Here is a 19,738-nt window from a genome sequence, read left to right as displayed (position 1 = left end):
CTCGACCATCCTTGATGTTGTTGTCACCGTGGACCCATCAAAAAAAACAGAGTTGATTGTTTTTCTTTGTTTTTGTTTGAGACAATCCTTAATATAAAACATACAGATTTTCATGAATAGAATGACTCTCGAAACGCAATCACTTATGGATGCTAATAAGAAGCTCACAATAAAATATACCAGAGTAACACGACTTTAATGACTGAGATTTCTACTCATTTGATGTCAGACAGTCAGAACTTCTACAGGTGATCTCACAAGTATTTAATTGCTAAATCTACAAGTTCAGATATGTTAGTGACCAAAAGCTCAAGTACAAACATGGCAAGGCTATAAACTAAATCAAATTGATCTGTGTTCATCTGATGACCACGGAGAAGCCACTTATTATTCACTTCTTGGTTAAGAGGTGTCAGAGTTTAAATAAAATTTTAATAATGAGAACACCATCATCATGTATTTCATGTCATAGAAAAAACAATAGACTCAAATTCAAGGTTTTAAATAATAATATTTTCTGAAGAAAACAAAAGTGCTAAACTGTATATATATATATATATATATATATATATATATATATATATATATATATATATATATATATATCATGTATTCGTGAGTAATCAAGATGTGGGGGGGGAAAAAGATCCCAAACCAAAACCTTGGAAAATGTGGGAGTTTACAGAAGTAGATATGACGTTGATTGACGTGATAGCATTTTGGTGTTGCATAAATTCATTTTAACAGCATTTAACATGTGAAGGTATGACACGCTTGAATAACACTGGCCTCTCAGGACCATTGTTTTCTGTGTTGTCTGACATGGATGACGACAACACCGTCGGTCGTTACTCAGCAAATCGTCTGACTTTGCCTGTTGGCTGCTGTCGCTGGACCACTCACTTCACAAGCCCCATCAGCGAGCGGCACTGACGAGCAGCAATTTCTCCGTTTCTGAGTAACTTATGTTAGATGAAGTCAATAAAAACCAAGTGCAAAGACGGATGCTGTCTTTAGCTGTGTGTTTTTGTTCTTAATAAGGGCAGTTCAGCTATCACGGAAAAAGGTTAAGTGCAGGAGTTTATTATGAAATAAAGGTTATGTAGAAGCACACTTGTGTTATCTGGATTGCGGTTTATTGCTCACTCTTTGAGAGTCATTTTGTTTGACATCACATAATGAAAATGAATTGTGACCTTTACTAAAATTAGGAATTGCTTTGGATTTGAACAATGTCAGAAACATAAAAATTCTCTACAAACTCGTCATAACATGCATTTATATATAACTTATATATAAAGTTCACATGTTAAAAATATATCCACTTGGTTGAAAGCATTTATTAAGCAAAAGCAGGCCTAATTAAACAGCACCTTGCTGCATTTTATAGCTCCAAATTTAATTCATACTACACCAATTAATGCTGGTGGTCTTTTCACTTTCAGTAACGACTATACTGATAAATTTGTACAGTCGTGGTCAAAGCCTTCCAAACTCCCCCTCAAAGGAAAAATAAAGAACTTATTTAATTGCCAATGTTTTTCTCTCTCATGATAAATGCTTCTCCTCTGGCACAAGGTTAATTGAGCCTTTTGGGAAAATCCAGTTGAACTTTAACCCTTAAATATAGAAGACAAGACATGAGCATCTTTTGCAATGGAGCGACAGAGAGATGTGAAACAGGTTCAAGAAAATACATATCTAATATATATGTATATATATATTCTCTTTTTATGAGAGTTTGGTCGAGTAGAAGCTCATAAAAGCCTTATGGTAGTGGATAGTCGTGAGGTATATGCAGTCGAACGCAACCTTTTTTAATGTCATCCCCTAAGAGGAGCCCAGTATGATCACTGGCATCACCTTTCAGCCCCGGGGAACTGCCCACTCATAGGTTTCCACCGCCCTCCATGCTTAATCAAAATGAGGGTCGATTTGTGGAGTTCAGGGGTGTAGCACTCCCACGACTCCAAGTTCCTGCTGGTGCTATTCAACATGAGTCGACAATACCAACCACTCTTTTTTTTTTTTTTTTTGGCCTAGGGAGGTAATACTGAAACTGAGCTGATCTCTCTCCTCCTCCGCTCTGTGTGTGTGTGTGTGTGTGTGTGTGTGTGTGTGTGTGTGTGTGTGTGTGTGTGTGTGTGTGTGTGTGTGTGTGTGTGTGTCTGGCCTCATCCAAAGAGAGCACCATCTATCACAGCTCCCAGTCTCTACTGGCACTTCCACTCAGGCTGAAGGATGATAGTTACGCCCTGTAGCTTAGCACAGCTGCTACAAACAGACACACAATGTACACACACACACACACACACACACACACACACACACACACACACACACACACACACAAACTGCTAGTATGTATTACGTACGGCAGATGCTGAGATTTGAGGAAGAACTGTATATGAGTCATTGTCACCCACATGCATGAGATATCATGGATGGATGAGTGCGGTGCAGTTAGATACGTGTCGGGTTCGTGTGGGATTGATCAGCAGATATCAGTTTCCTTTAGGGAGCCGCAAAACATCAGCTGATGCTAATGTGACATTTAATCTGATTGGAAGCAACTAAGCATGATTATTAATATCATCAGAGTTAACGCTGCTCTCCTGGTTTCAGTGGCGATTTAAGTGTTTCATGACTGATTTGAAGACACCATGTTGCAGTTCACCCGTGATAACAATGTCAAACGGACACACTTTGATTGATGCAAACCTTTTCAGCAAAACAATATCTTGTAATCTCGAGAAAGAATAAATGCTAAAATAGTTATACCTCTGAATGACTCTGCTGTTGACATATCTGTGGCAGATAAGGCCATTTCCTGACTATTTTCTAATTTATAGGCTTGACCTGCAATCTCTGTCGGCAAAGCAGACACAGTAAAAGTCTGGGTTAGCCGAGATTTATGAACCTCGTTTACAGTGCTTTAAAGGGGAGGGAAGGCTGCACCCAGATACATGTGGCTGTTGGAACGCTGGAAAAAGTTGAGGTCAGCTCAAAACTACAGTTCACACATAACTATTTTCCAGCAAGCACAAACAAGAACCACCAAGCATTCCTTCTACCTGCTCACATAATCAAAAGAACACAAACACTCAGAACATGTGTATTTTGTAGATTATTTCTTTGTTATAAGAATGCTTCATGCAAATAAATCTTATGTATGATGATTACTTGCCTTGCAAATAGTCTTCTCTTCAAAATAAAGTTTGGCAAATGCACAAATGTACCCAGGAAATAAATTGGCTACCAAACATTTTTTTTTTACCAATACTACCATCAATACTTTTTCTTGTGGAACTTCTTTTTTTTAAATAAAAATGTTTTTAATCTATGTGGCTAAAATGGCTGTTTGTATGCTAGACCTTAAAGGAAACAGATATAGGAGGAGCAGAGTTGTGAGAATGCACCTGCAGTTTCAAAAGAAAATAAACTAAAGTAAGATGAACTGCTTGTGTGGACTCGCAATTTGGAAGAAAAGGGTGAGCTGCAGAAAACAACCTTATTTTCAAAGAGAAGCCGGTAAAATTCAATAGGTGACACGGTGTCTTACCCCGGGGCCCTGAGGAGACTCTGGAGCAGAGGAAGGCACAGTGTGTTTTGGACCTGAGAAACACAAAGAAGGCAAAGATAGTTAAAGAAAGGTTGGCTTTTTGAGTGCGAACGCGCAAAGTAGTCCCATTTTCTGTCAAATTGTTGCGTAAGTCCTCATTTGAATGTCATCTAGTTAGGTGCAGACAACTCTGTTTCACGATTTAACAAGCTCAATTAACAACATTGTAATAACTGCTGCATGCTCCGTGCACCTGGCAGCACAGTTAATTTTATAGTTTGGTTAGACATTTTATGGAAAATTAGTTTGAGTGTGAGAGAGAGAAGAAGTTGACTGTAAAATGTCATCCTTTGTAATTGCTTTCCCCTTGATTGGATTCACAGTGAGCTGGCATCTCGTGGTATAAAAACATATTGAAACAATGTGAAGCGGATAAACGTCATCGAGCAGCTATTTACCAACAAATCCATCCTATTTGGCACCGATCAGGAGGCAGGGTTGGGTGTAGATATCTCGCAGCGTTTAAAGACGAACAATGCTTCCTGAAATTCTTTTTTTGGGGTTGGTCGCCATGGTAATGCTGAAATGAAAGGCTTTCCGGCATCTCTTTGTCCTCCTCTCCCACTCGTTCTCGCTCTCCGTGCTGGGCTTGACTGGCCTTTTGGAAATTGCCACAGTTGCCTGGGGTGTCCTACTGTAGCTCCCATCTGTTCAGTCTACATGCACACAGAGTGGACATGGTGCGGGACTGGCTGGTTCTCTGTCACAAATGTACCCTGGCGTTCACCCCCTCCCTCTGGTAGCCATTTTAGTTCTGGAGCTTCTGGTTTTCTCGCTGGCTATACTTCTCAACCCCACAGAGAACGAGGGGCATGCCATTAGCTGGGCTGAAGCAAATTCGGATGCTCATTCATGATCTATACGAGTCCCTCTTGACAGCTGTTTGAACTATTTGTATGTGTAAAAGGTGGACGCAGGCACCTAATGAGCATAAGACAAGAGGGACTAATGAAGAACACGTTTCAGTATGTAAAGACGAGACATTAAAATTCAATATGGAGCATCTCTGTCAAAACAGCAGAAATCTTCTTCGCTTCCACTCGGCTTATCATTAGAGGCCGAGAGTGATGTGCGTTCACGACAAGGGATTGTGGAGCTAAATTATAGATTAATGATAATGCACAGAGAATTTCCAACCCTCTCACTGGAAGTCACGCTGAAGCCCATCATGAATAAGTTAAAGGCTCATTTTTTTTCAGATTGGCAGAGTGTACTGCTCCTTTTTTTTAACAAGTGGTTGCCCGTAACAAATATATATATATATATATATATATATATATATATATATATATATATATATATATATATATATATATATATATATATATATATATATATATATATATATATATATATATATATAATAATAATAAAAACGCTGCTTTGCTTTTACCACATGCATCAAAGAGAGGAAATACATATCGCAGACTGGTCGTGAATATTGCATATCATCTACTGAACCAGGAGTGTTAAACATAAGGCCCGTGGGTGAAAGCCGGCTTGCACAAGGCTCCAATCTAGCCCGCCAAATCACAAAGCGAATGGTAAAAATTCCAGAGAAAATCTACATTTTTGAACAAATTTGTTAACAGTGAGACTGAAGCCATGAAGGCTAGCTCCCTTGTTGATAGAAAACTTATCATTACCCTCAAAGCCATGTTGTCAGGGTGAGTTCACAAAAACATCCATAATTAAAGTTAGAGAAATTTTGACATTCCACCGCATTTTACACCAGAAGGTTTCAACATTGGCTTTATGTTCAGGTTGTAGTAATTTTTGGTCATAATTGTTTGGTTTTGTGAAAATATAGATATTTTCATGACGTATAATCTGCACCACAACAAAGAAAAAAACCTTTAAAGTTTAAAGGAAGTCATCGTTTGGTATTCTCACATATCCAGTCTCCCTTAAATCGTCTTTAAATAATTAATTCAAAATTTTTGGGGGGAAAAAAGTCAATTACAGAGCTCGTTCTGACCCTTTTTCATAACACAACTTCCTCTTGCGAGAGCACAGGAAACATTTTGATGGGTACTGATGTTAGGCATGCATTGATTGGCCACGGGAACTGTCAGTCATGGCGATAGCATAGCAATAGCATAGCAATAGCATAGCAATAGCATAGCAGCTCACAAGAAAAGGAAAAAGAAACAACGACTGCAGAGCAACACACTCCGCAGATTCAAAATGAAATACAGAGATCATTTGTAAATCACTCGGGTTTCAAAGTTTCTACTCGTCCCTAAGCTATGCACAATGGAAAACATTCCCCTTTTGGCATGTATTTGCAATCAAGTTTAATTCGAGAGAAGTCAAGGAAGATTGGAGCAGCTGAGAGTGAAGATAGAGATTCATGATGTCATTTAATTCTGAACACTCATCCCAATCATTAATGCTTCTCCGGAGGACATTTGAACACTGATTAAATGTCATTAATAGTTGTTGCCATAATCCTTCTCTGCACTCACAGGAGTTAAACCTTGACCAATGGTATTCTTCCTTCTAAAGATACTGAATTATTCGGGAGGTGAAATCATCAAGTGTACAGCTGGGGTCCACTTGAGTTCTCTCTGCTGTCATTGGGATTGAGTGGCTGTATGTGGTGTTTACTACACTTTTAATCAACGCACCGAAAAGACACAGAGCAAATCAGCCGCTTGGGTTTGGATAAGAGATTCAGACGGTGGCACATCATTTATCTTTGGCTGCGTGCAGGATGCAGAATATTTAATGGGAACTTTGTAGCAGTGGGAGGCCTCAAAAGCTTGGGGTTCAGCAGTTATTTCTGGAAGGATGTTGTGGAACAGTCATGCCTAATTGGGACCGGCAGAATAAAAAAGCTTTTGCTGTAGAAATTCAGAAGCATTCACTGATAACCCCCTTCAAATCCAATAAAAAAAGAAGGGGGGGGGGGAAACAAAACAGGAATATGATGTAGGTTTCATATTCATAATGACTGCTCTTATAGAAAGCAAAGAAAAGTCAGTATGCGTGGAGACACAAGTGGCTGCTGAGTGAGACGACTAAACAAACAGGCTGAAGCTGTTCCACTACAATAATCTCACTAATAAGGAAAAGAGTATGACACTGCTTCTGCGTGTCATGAAGTTGACGTCAAGAAATCTGATGAATTTTCTGCACAGAAACACTAATCCTGTGTCGCCAGATTGCTATCGCATCAAGTTTCTGGAGGTCAGGAAAGATTTGAAAACAAAGGCTGCTGATGAAAGGAGTGAAACACAGCAGGCTGTCACACTTGGATGTAGAGGCTGTGCTTTCAGACCGATGAAAACACATAAATTCGCACTTGGGTGAGCTTGTCTCACAAAGCAATTTTGACCACACGCTCTACAAAGTTCTTGGAGATTATTTATGCAAGATTCGAAAAGCAGTAAGCAGTGATTCCCCCCCCACCCCCACACACACACACACACATATCAAAAGAAGGAAGAATCAAACACAAACACACTTAACTGTACTTTTAACTCAAGCCCAACACTCACTGCAGGCCGCTGCTGGATAACAAAACCTCTGATTAGAATGTAAATTGCACAACGACTGATTGGAAAACAATTAGCCATGGATTACCATCAGGGGACTGTACTGCAAATATTGTTTTCAACCGGGGATTTGCAGTTCTCAGAAGTAACTGTGGGGGGTGTGCAGAGTGTAATTTTGGCACTCACCGTAAACAGAAAAAACGGTGCTACCCAATGTAGCAAACTCAGCAGTAAGATTGAATTAAGTGCTGATTGGAGAACAAGACGTATATAGAAAGGAACTGAGTGAGTATTTACATCAGGCAAAATTGACAAGAAGTCAGAAATCATTATCCATATTACTTCGCAACAATATGAAGGGCTCTAAAGACACCTTTTCCTTCTTTTCATACTGCTTTCAAGTTACCATGAACCATGGATATTTGAGGCATTTTCAGAGTTGCCCAATAGAAGCCCGTCCCCTTTTAGGTCCAAATCCTGAGGATAAACTTGGGGCAGCTTTGAGGACCCGGAGTTTTGTTTTCAAGACAGCGGTGTATAGTAAGCTATGTTGTCATAAACAAGGATTTAAAGTAATTTCACAGCACAACTTTTTGGACTGTTTCAGCGATTTGTAGATACAGCAGCTCTGCTACAACTTCACACTGGAATTTCACACTGTAATGAAATTACAGTGTGAAATTAATTCATCAAGTTATACGTCAGATTTTATATATATATATAATTCCTTCTTGATTGAAATGGTGTGACATGTCTGACAGATTCCGTTAAAAAAAAAACATGCCCCCGTCAGGAATCTATTGACAAGATCTTTAAGTTGGTGGAGCTTCCAGAGTTGAGGAAGATGCTCTAAAGCAAGATTGGGAAACTAATTTCCCCAAAGGGCCACATGAAACATTGGCACTACTATTACAGGCTGACACATAACTTGACTTGTATGTTGCTCAATAACAATTATCCAATGATAAAAAGCAGTTTTATGCACATGTTTTATGAGCTACCATTGAGCTACCGTTGTTCTGTGTCAGAGCCCCAGTCATTGTCTGGATATCACTATTATATTCACCGAAGTTTCAAGTTTAGTAAATAAGTTAATAAAACCTATATTTTCTCATTAACCATTCCACCCCCCAACCGGCCCCCCCCCCCCCCCACTGTGAAATTCCAATTTTGTGAGGTTACGATTGTTAGAATATTGCAATAATGGCCAATAAGGTGAAAAACGCGATCATTTTAGATGTAATAAAGCCAGTAATAACAGTCAATTGACTTTGTTCAGCATTTCCCAGTGACACCCTGAACAATGAGCTCCAACTCCAGTGAAAGATCGGCCTGACGCATGGACTGCAGGCTGTCAATGCATCCCCATGTTTCATATTTATCCAGAAAACAGATACCATTTCATTATGAAAGAGCAAGAGGAGTCAGGGTTTTGCTTTTAGACACAACAAGAGAATCTTTCAGCGTTGAAAACGTGCAACTTACTCCCCGCTCTGATTCATCCACTTAATTCAGCAAATAACAAAAACCTGCAACAAGTGACAGATAACATACTTACTGCATCAATATTGCATGCAATAAAATACCTAAATACTATTTATAGTTGCCATATATCGAGCTGCTGTCCTATAGAACCCATCTTGTCAATGTGTCCAGATATTCTGTGTGCGTGTAAACATCACAAAGTAAGAGAATATTCATTTCTGAAAGCCCACATTAGGGAGAAGAAAAGTATTTGAAATTTTGGAAGCGTGATGTTCAAGAATATTGGAGTCAAACTTCTTCTATAGCACAAGGACACAAAGTAGGCCCTGTTCAAGATCAAGGAGTCCTGATGGACAGCGAAAGTCTTCTCCAAGCACTTTTAGTTTATCCCCTTCCTCCCCTCAGACTGCAATCATGGAGCGTGCTAATCATGCAGAGAGCAGGTGGTGCCACTGAGATAAAACTGAGGAGGCGGGGGCTCCGTTGTAGGTAGAGCATGGGCTAGTTTGATGCTCGACACTTAGAACTTTTGCCTGATTATAACTGGGTGCTGCTGTACACTTGAGAGGACCCCACAAAAAGCAGAAAGAGACCACAGATATTCAGGTCCAAAAAGCAAATCCTCTCTCCGTCTTTTCAAAGATGTGAGTAACTAAAGGTCTCTCACCGCTTTTATGGCCGAAAACTCTTCATATGAAGCTGCTCGTGTACTTTAAGTTATAAATATGTAATTAAAATGCAATTAGGGCAGTCGTGGCAATTTTTACCCCGCGAAGGTGTTGCAGGTGATCTTCTCTGACGTGGTACTTCTTCCTGCTTTGTCCTCAGAGATGCCTTCGGGCTGGATGCCTTCACCTCTACGCTGGATGTCAGCCAAAAGGACATCGTATCCTCCTCTCCCGAGAGCTCCTGGAGAAGTGTCAGATGTTTTAAGAGCACAACAAAACAGCTGCAGAATAAATAGCTCACATACTGTCAGGAAGGTGCATGGCTGGGGTGAGAGAGACATAAAAGAAGCAAAGACTGATGACAGTGTGTCGTTATGTTCAGGACTCAGACATGCGATAATTCACAGTCAGTGTGAAAAGTTAAGACATGACAAAACCGTGAGCAGATGATGGGACACAGAATCAAGAGAAGCAGCGTCATAAATAATGGGCAAGTTTTTTTTTTGTCTCAAGGGAAGCGTCTCTGTCAGCACTGTGAAGCGGCACCTTGTATGAGCCCCTCTCAGCACGGCTCTGTTTAACTCTCTCCATCTGTGTAACAGCGGTACCTGAGCAGAACCCGGAGCGGAGGCCGGTGCCGGGCTCGGAGATTTGGCAGGCATCTCGGTGCTGTAGACCATGACCGCATGAGGGTTTGGCTGTGCACCTCCTCGCAGAACGAGCTGTATCTCTCCCTGCCTCCAGTCAGCCGGCTCTTGCAAGGGGCACCAAATCCCCCAACGGAGGCACTGCAGGAAGGCGGCTCGGGATGTGGAGGTAGCAGACAGCTGAGAGACGGAAACAGATCAGAGAACAGGTAATTCAGACACTCATAGTATGTTTTCAGATTTGAGAAAGAGCCTTCAACAAAAGCGTTACAATTGCAATGATTAAAATCCTTTATTCGATAAAGAGAAAGTTCTTTGTTTTCAGTTTTTATATTCTTGCCTTGCAACTTTGTTTTAATGCGCCCATAACATTTTCGTTTTGTTTTGTTTTTCTGTCAAGACAATCAATTTTTTATTAGCTTGTGGAAATAAAACTCTTAATCTAATGACTTTCCAAAAAGAAAAAGATTATGTTTTTTTTATTTTTCATGTTACAATAATATTACAAGATCAACCGTACTGCTGCATAGTAGTTGCAGTGGTTTGCGCTCTTGTCTCACTGCAAAAAATATATATGTTTGATTCTGGGTTCGAGGGGCCTTTCTGTGTGCACTCTAAATATTAGACCCGTTGGCGTGTTGGTTTTCCCTCGCAGAGTCCAAAGACGAGGTGAATTGGTGACTTGGTATCAGTAAATGATGTTGAATAAAATGTGTTTGGATGTTTGTGTCTGTGCTGACCCTGCGACAGAAGCAACAAGAATGTGTACTATTAATATCTGACAGCAGATGAAGTGTTACACTGGAGTAATCACAGTGTTTAACAGTGATCAGACCATAATTTCATCCACCTAATAAAGCAGAGAATTAACTTTTATATATAATACATCCGTCAATATGCCTACTCTGGATTTTCTTGCCCACATTGTAAAACTCAATTGCAAAAGCCTTTTATTTAAAAAAGTAAATAAATAAAAAATAGTATTATATTCATCTACATGAGTGCCCTCTCATATTCCATCTCACAATTGACCATTTGCTCGGTACGAGATGGCACGTGCGTTCTGGAAGCCGCTCGGCTCTGTTTGAACATGATTTACTGTCCGTACCACTGCACCTCCACTCCGGGCGTCCAGGAAAAGTAAAAAAGTCTTTTGCTTTAAATCATCTACTGAGGGACTCTGGAGTTTTGCAGAATCGATTAATAAGCTGGTCAGCCCCGGACCATTGTAATCAATCATACATAGGACAGCGCCAAACACACAAGGAGCCTCAGAAGCCGCACTGCTTCAACGGAGGAAGAGGCTGAATGCTTCCAACTGCTGTGGGCAGTTTATTTTTATATGTAATACCATAATCTTTTACTGTGGATCATCCCTTATATAAGTATTGTCTTTATTCTAAATGTCATGCACTGACATTAGATGGTATTATAAAAACGAGGAACTGCACACAATTATCTTCAAGCAAATTGTGCCGATTTATGCCAAATGATCTTTTAACCCATATAAACTGCACTTAGAGGAGAAAAAGAAATACCTCTCTAATATTTTGTGTTTTATTCTGCTTTTGCAAAGTCTTTTTCAAGTCAAATGCTAAAAGAAAGTCAGTAATGCACTTTATTGTCTGGCCAGGAAGAAGAAGTCAGCACCGCTGCCAGCCAAAGCAGAAGAGCCTGTTTTCCGCCAAACTCTGCCAGACTTGCAACTCCAAACTGTGTTACAGCTGTCACTGTCCACAGAACCAGCTGTTACTTCACTGGCTGAAAAGACAGCCGCCAGAGGAGAATGTCTTCACCAACAGAATCAAGAGCTTCGGTGGAAAACAGATTTCATTTCCCTTCACGAGGAGCGTTCTCGATTGATTTATTAATTCCATTTCCTCCTGTCCACCAAAAGGCTGTATTCCCACAGAACGAGGACAGGTCGCAGTGCTGAAGTGGGGGGTTTTGTAGAAGCACTGCCCCAGGGAGGAAAACTGGAGTGCGTGGATTGCATCATATGAGAGAAAGCAACACTGGGGGAAAACAAGAAAAACCTTTGAAAAGAGTCTGAACAAAGTCTGGAAAAAAGAGCTTGATCATCTATGACCAAAAACCAAAACCATTCACAACACTAACTGTAAAAAAAAACAACAAACAAACAAACTAAATGGAATTGGTGGACAGCTGGAAAAAAGGCCAATTCCATTTAATTCCAAAGGCCATCGAAGAACAAAGGGTTCACATTCTCCTCGATAAACAATATGTCTATCCAGTAATCATCCAACCCCAAGTGCTTATACGTACTTCAGGCCATACATGTAAGTGACAAACAGAAAAAACGAAATAAAACAAAAAAAAAACTTTCTTGCCAAAGTTTCCAGGAGATAAAGATAGTGAACACAGATTACACAGCAGTATGTACACCCTCCCAAAGATGTTCTTCATGGATCATTGAAAGAAATAACAAAACAAAACCTCATGAAAGTGTGGCTCAGACAGATAGTTCTCACAGTGAGAATATGCTGATTCACATTTGACCTTGAGGACTTTTTTTGGGGAGTTTGCAAGTTCTTACTGTGTGCGTCAGGGATTTTTGTGTGTGTGTGTTTTTTTAAGAATCCAAAAACATACATTTGAGAATTGTTTAGTTTTGTTGAATTACTGTGCTGGGCATGTGATAGACTGGTAACCTGTCTAAGCTCAAACCTCTGCAACTCAAAGTTTTACCAGGAAGTTCCATTCAAGTCACTAACTCACCAAGTCTCTTTTAAGAGGGAGATATGAATCAAAGGGACATCGGTACAATATAAAAGAACAAGCACAAATAAAAAAGATTTAATAAAAAAAATAAAAATACAATTAAAACAATGTGAAAAAACATTCACATCAAGGGTCAAGTGCGTTAAGAAGATCATTCCTCACGATAAACAAAGCTATATGACGCTCTATGGACATATACTCGATATATACAATATCAATTAGAAATCATACGTAAAAGTACATTGCACATTTTTTGTTTTCTCAAAAAAATTCTGAAATCTCATTGTTGTTCAGAGTTGTCCTCTGAGGGAGCTATCCGTGGACGAGTTGTCCGGGGTTTCAGTTTTGTGGACGAGTTGTTCTTTCAATCAGTGGGTAATACTGTCACCTCGCTGTGAGCATATTCCCCATTCGAGTCCAGGCTTAGATTTTCTTTGTGGAGTTCATATGATTTCATAAGCCAAAGAAAATACATTTGAAACTGATTGGTCACTGCCAATTGCCCCGTGTGTGAATGTGACTGTCCGTCAACGGATGGATGGAACTGTCAGGCAGGTTGATGGTTGGATCAGCATAAGGTTACTAGTAAAAGTCTAATTCCAAAGACGTGTCTGTTTTTGGCCTGTCCAGAGAAGTTTCAGTGGTGGTAATTACGCCACATCCACCTTTGCTCCTGATAACCAACAACCGTCATTAACATGGCGACAAGGGGTCCTTGTCAGGTAAACAGAAACAAGGATTGTTTAGTTCCTTCTCACCAACAACACCTGACTTTGTCTTCATTTATTCTTTTGGCAAGGCCACCTTTAGAATGCCATTTTATAATGCATTATGCAAAGCAATCTTGCTGTCCAGTTAACAGAGCCCAAAGTCAAGCGTTCGAATAGGTTAATGGAGCTGACATTTTGAACGCGACAAGAAAAAGTGTGCCGCAGGATCAACTGGAAGTGCTAAAGGTGTAAAGGTTAAAGGCATGTCGACCGTTGGCTTCCCAGTTGCAATATTTGAATATTAATTCATTTTACACCTTTTAAAATCATCAAACAAGTGCTTCAGTGGCTTCTTCTTCACCGACTGCTAAGACCCTTCACTCCTCACACCCAAACATGGCATCGTCTCTTTAAGCTCTGCTTTGTATATATATGTTTATATGCAACACGGCAAAGCTGCCGCCGCCTGTGGTTGAGGAATGGAGAGAACTAAACTACAGACTGCATGGCACAATCATTAAATGTCCATTGTGCACGTGTGAGAAGACCGCTCTGAAGCATCACAGATCTCAAGTGGCCCCAGACATTGATCAATACTCTATTCTTCTTCAGAGGGAGTTCAGACCATAATTTCACCCAGAAGTAGCACAGACATTAACAGCTATTTCTTTGAATTTTAACTCCAGAAATATATGGCAGCCATAAAACAGATAGCATCATATCCTCCCTTGAGGCATCGCCTGTTTTTCCATCTCAAGGGGTTGGATTAATAAGATGTTTTATGTAAGACATTAAATCAAATGCGCCTGTTTTCAAAATGATGATTTTGTAGAACTGATCCAACTAAAGAAAGATCGTTTTATGGCACAGGGAGTAGCCAGTTAAAAAAAAAAAAACAAGGGAGGCAATTCATCTAATGTGCCTGTCTTCTTTCGCTCTCTCTCTCTCTCTCTCTCTCTCTCTCTCTCTCTCTCTCTCTCTCTCTCTCTCTCTCTAACATGTCTGTGCTCCAACAGAACATGAGGGAGAGAGCAAAATGAGTGTCTCGCACATGACCCAACACTCACTTCTTGTATTATTCAGTGAATATATATCGCAGGAGCGATTCGGGAGCAGAAATGCTGTCGGAGCTCTGAGAGAATGAGAGAGACAAAAGACCAATCAGGGCCCTTTTTCTATAGGGACGCCTACAGCCTTGGAAAAAGCTTTTATCTGTCCGACACTCAATGCTTATCACATACTTCTGCTCTTCCAATCATAGGAAACTATGTTGAAAATTGCATTGACTGGCTGCGACTGACGATAGAAGGGAGAAGGAAAAGTAACATGTTACCCCGGAGCCACACACGTGAAGTAACGATCACTTCCGAAGGATAACTGAGTTAAGGTCAAACCGGAGGGTCTTTAAGCTGCTTTTTTTTCAAAAGTGGAATCCAGCGGTCAGAACAATGGCCACTGAAACAGTCCACAAAATAAAAACTCCCTTCAAGACGAAAAGCTGGGAGCGACATGAATCACTATGGCGGCTTCAACACCCGGGTTCTTACGTGCTCCGGGATAGTGTGAGCTACATACGAACTGTGTAAAGCACTGAAGGCTCGGGCTGGCAAACAATAGAACTGAAGGAATCTCAAAGAGACTCCGCAACAGAGGTTTAAGTAAACAAACAGGATAATGGTTTCACTGAGAGCCGTGCGGAAAATTCACATTATGCATGTAATCCTCTTGCATTCGCAGCTTAACAGCACCAATATGCATTTCCTTGATTATATGACAGTGGAGATCGATGTTGAATCTACATGCAAGTGTAAAGCATTTAATGGTATTGTGGCCAAGGCACAGCGCTGCAGGAGGTTGTTAGCTAATGTATTCATGCGTTGAAGGCCTCCAGTGGGAAGAAACTTGCCGGGAGGGTCAGAAGAATCGACTGATTCTGAGCACCACAGTAACTCAGTGAGTCTTAATCAATTGCGGAACCTGCTGGTGACAGCAAAGAGACACCCAATCAATGACATTATATTTCAGTGGAAATAAAGTATGACTTTTTCCACTTGCAAGGTTTTTGCCAGGAAACATTCAAATTAATCACAGAATTTGCCATTTGGATTACAAAATTTGCTCGTAGAAGTGCTCACCAGACGAGGCAGGGTGATCAATAGCCAATTTCCCCAAAGTGTGATTGCACTGTTGATTTGAGTGCGAAAGGGTATATTTAAAATAAGAGTCATTAACTTTCGCACGGAGAGCGGCGGCGCACTTGTTTCAATCGTGCGTTTGAGAGACAAAATAGAAACAAAAGCCTTCGGCAAAAAACAAGGCAGGAGCCAAGTTTTTCATGAAGTTGCAGTGAAAACAATAACAGCCGATGTCACTGCACACATAATTGCTCCAACTGGCAGAGCATTTTTCCAAGGGAAGAATCCATCAACCTTGTTTAATAGTGGAAAAATCTAATACCGCAGCATTTCCAGACAAATAAACGGGGGGGAAAAGAAAAAGAAAAGAAAGACGAGTGTGTCTGTTTCAAACATATGATGGGGTGGAAACACAGATCTCAAGTCTGTAACCTGGAGCCAGAAAGGTAATCGCCAAGCTCTTTGGGGGACATTGAGGAGAGAGTAGAGAGGAAAATAGAAAATTCTCAAAAAGTTGACAGAAGGCAAGTTTTGGACTTCAAAGACAGCTAAAAAAAATTTAAAAATTTAAAAGAAATTATAATTTCCCAGCAAAAAAGAAGAACGGGAACCAAAGACACCACCGATCGAATGCACTGCTGCTTGTTAACTGATGAAAAGCCTCTTCTTACACTGCCATTGTGAAAACAGCCACCAGGTCAGGGGTGAAAATTTAAAAAAAAATGAAACTGGTTTAATATATTTTTTTTAGAACTGCTTTGCTCCCAGTGGTCCAGTTTTGTGATGAGTCGAGATAAAGCAGGAACATATTTTTGGAGGAGCTCACAGAAAATGGCAAGACATCCAACAACTCAGGGCTTTTTGGAGTACAGCAGGGATTAATCCTAAATTAGAGGGATGTGAGCATTGATGGGAGACGAAGTCTGACAGTTATTACCATTACCGCAGTCTGTTGGGCTGTTCAAGTCATTATTTCAGCCAAGACCCTGTGACAAGCACCGGCCCACAGCTCCCGCTCCTTATTCTCTACAATGAGAGGCCCTGAAGGAAGTGAGAGAACATGCACCGAGATCATTAACTTAAGAGCACTAAACCACTCACATTTTCATCCATCTGCACAAGTAGTCCAAATGAACCCAGCAGGCTGCCGCGGCTCACCAAGGCCAAATCAGGCTCAGGAGGAAGCCTTTCACAGGTCGAGCTGTTGATGGCAAAACTTCAAGGAGATGTTCATGAAAGTCATGTTCACTGGTCGGCCCAATTTACTGTGAATGTGCGCATTTATTATCAGCCCTTGGATGTTCGTCTAAAAAAAGAGAAAGCCTCAGGATCGGCGGAGACAGGAGATGTGCAAAGCCAGGACACTTGAGTTCACTCTGAAACATTTTTGTTCATGAGAAAGACGATAGGCCGGAGTGAAATGTTCAATCTCATCAGGAGATTAGTTGTTCATTTCACGAAAAAAATACTGTCTGAATATGAAGGATATGTAGCTTTTATCAATGCTATGAGTACAGTTTTACCCATATTGATTATGTTTGATCGTTTTGAACCACTGATTCTACAAGCAATGCTGGAAGGTTTCCATTACAATATCGAGCTATTCGTTGAATACAGGAACCTTGCATAGCCACGGCGTTGTCGTGGTTAGCACTCTTATATCCGAGGTTTGACTCCAGGCTTCGGGGCATTTCTGCGCACAAATTGCATGTGCTGCCTGTGGACACAAGGGGTTTTCCTCATTTCCTCCTCCCACACTCCAAAAGCATGTGTTTGAGGTGAATTAATGAATGTGGTAGAGATAGCAATTTTCAATACCGTGAAATAACATTTAGACTTCATTAGATGCTTCAATCGAATCATATTTCTTCCCAAGTATGAGTACATGTAGGTTATGTGCATTTATCAGAGAATTGAATACTTCATAAAAAAGTGTTGGTGTGTTGGTTGGTGCAGACTTGTAATAATTGATATTAAATATGATAATATAGTAATAAAATATTAGATAAGTAAATAGCATAAAATACCATATAAGTAAATACAGTAAGAACATGTTACAACTTGACAGTGAATAGATAAATATTGACACACAGGGCTTGATAAAATTAGATGTAATGTACAATGAGAAATTAAAATGCTATTACTGTATGGAAAGCAGGTGCATTCACAAAAACTGTTTTATTACTAGACTTAAGCTTTTAAGATTGACATGTGATTGAAGAGTGCATTTGACTCATGCATGAAGAGATTCAATAGCAAGGTATGGTTCACTCTTATTCTAAAATGCCTTTCAATGTTCAACAGGATTTTGGAGGAAAACATGTGAGAAAGCTTGAATGGCTTTTTTTTCTTTTAATGCGACAAATTCATTCATGAAAGGCAATGACATCAGGTAGAGTTACATCAAATGCCTATTCCATGCAAACCTGTCAAGATTATATTCTTAATCGCTCTAAAAAAAATTTTTTTAAATACAACCAACATTCATTTTATCTTTGCCCAGTTTTTTTTTTTTTTTTCATGAAAACGAGGCTCAAAACTTTATATAGCAAAGTGCAGGGCCTGAGTCTGTAGTGGTCATTTACAACCCGACCATTAGACATGAAAACATCATCACCGATGCCTCTCCGGCTGCCAGGGCGCTGCATCCATCTGGAGAGAGATTTCACTGCTGGCAGACACTGACAGGGTAAGACTCACTCTGGGCCTATAGCATGAAGAGATTGATGCACTTCTCAGTGGGGGGAGAACTGACATTCATTTTAATTAGGCGGGCGAAATATTGTCTCTGCGGCATGCAGCCTCCCTCGCCTCAACTTCTCATCTGACTGTAAGAAAAGAGAAGGAGCCTCAGGGGAGGAGAAACCTCCAGTACAAGTCACAAATCTGCAAATTCTACCATTTCGGAACGGCGATGGCCTTACTTTGCTTTAGATGTTTGATTAACATTTAATTAACATTTGTGTGACATTTCAGATCTGAAATGAGAAGAAACAACTGGTTGTCCTCGAGGGTGGAGTCCACAGGAGTGGGATCCCTGCGGTCAATGTAAAGCAAGTAGTCAAGGAGCCCTACAACCAAGGTGGGTTCAGAAGATCGAGTCATTGTGTGTAAAAAAACTAAACAAAAAAAAAAACATTTTAATGAGCATGTGATTGGGAATAACTTTGCTGGATGCCTTTTATTCAGCAAACATCATTAAAGCCTGCAGGGGCCCACAATAATCATGCAACATACACGATCCACACAGCGAGCTGCACACAAACAGCCACTTAAGGGACGTCACATGAAAAATACACAGCAATCTATATGGCGCGTACCTGTCGGTGAGCCAATTAAAACCTAAACAAGAGTCTCGGCAGCACCGAGGGGAAGCCGCACACCAACACCTTTAATAAACCCAGCCGCTAGCCATGTCACTGCTCTCTGCCTCGCACACTGTTTGTCTTCCTTCCCCTGGCACTGACATCTGAGACAGACAAAGAAATAAAAAGGTGAATAAGAGGGTGATATTTGTTGTCAAGCTCAACTTAATGAAGGCCTTGCAAACGGCAAACACGCCTGTGCAATATTCGGAGGTGCTTTTACTGAGCCGTCAGTCAAACGTCAACGGCAGCTTTCTCAAACAGAAATCACCACCGTGCCACGACAGAGCAGGAATGAGATCCCTCTCCTCATCATTGATTTCTAGTTGCATCCAAACCACCCGAATGGTGCAATGAAGGCAAAACAGGGCAGAAACAAATAGGGCTGAGTGGAAAAGGCTCATGCGCACAGGTTCATTCAATTTTGACGGCATAACAAAATGATGTACAATTAGATTTGCTTTGTTTAAGTATTTCTTGGTAAAAAACTATCCGGATGTGACGTCTTTTCAGGCACTATTGGTTCCAGCTAAGCACAAATCTTGAGCCGTTGGTGCAAACGAAAGACCCTGCAAAGCTACATATGCATACCTAACGAGTGCAGAAAGGGGAAATACCTTCAGGTGCAGTCTAATTAAGCATTTCATTTTATTTTCAACTAATAATAAAGAACAGAATTTGATGTGAACTTACTTAAACTTTTTTTTTAAGAATAATTTACCCTTAATCAAGAGATAGATTATTCCACCAAAATAGGATTAAAAACTGATGTTATGTATTTTTGACAGAAAATGTGTCATTATACAAAGTGAAAAGCAGTTCACTATTTGTTTTTACAGATTTCACCTCCAGGAGTTGGTGCTA

General features: G+C 40.3%; 1 protein-coding gene across 1 annotated transcript in view; it reads right to left on the bottom strand.

Moving 5' to 3' along the window:
• Positions 1–19,738, bottom strand: part of nphp4 (nephronophthisis 4) — a 195,970-nt gene that overhangs the window by 92,248 nt on the left and 83,984 nt on the right. The window contains exons 9-11 of the mRNA XM_080470227.1: positions 9,884–10,102; positions 9,375–9,516; positions 3,563–3,615 (exon numbers count right to left, since the gene is read on the bottom strand). Of these exons, the coding sequence (XP_080326353.1) occupies positions 3,563–3,615; positions 9,375–9,516; positions 9,884–10,102 (414 nt within the window). The remainder of the gene's footprint in view (positions 1–3,562; positions 3,616–9,374; positions 9,517–9,883; positions 10,103–19,738) is intronic.

The sequence above is a fragment of the Lipophrys pholis genome, assembly GCF_963383615.2.
Source record: "Lipophrys pholis genome assembly, chromosome: 8".
In the NCBI taxonomy this organism is placed as follows: domain Eukaryota; kingdom Metazoa; phylum Chordata; class Actinopteri; order Blenniiformes; family Blenniidae; genus Lipophrys; species Lipophrys pholis.
Note: the sequence above shows the minus strand (reverse complement) of the source record. Positions and strands in the feature narration are given on the sequence as shown.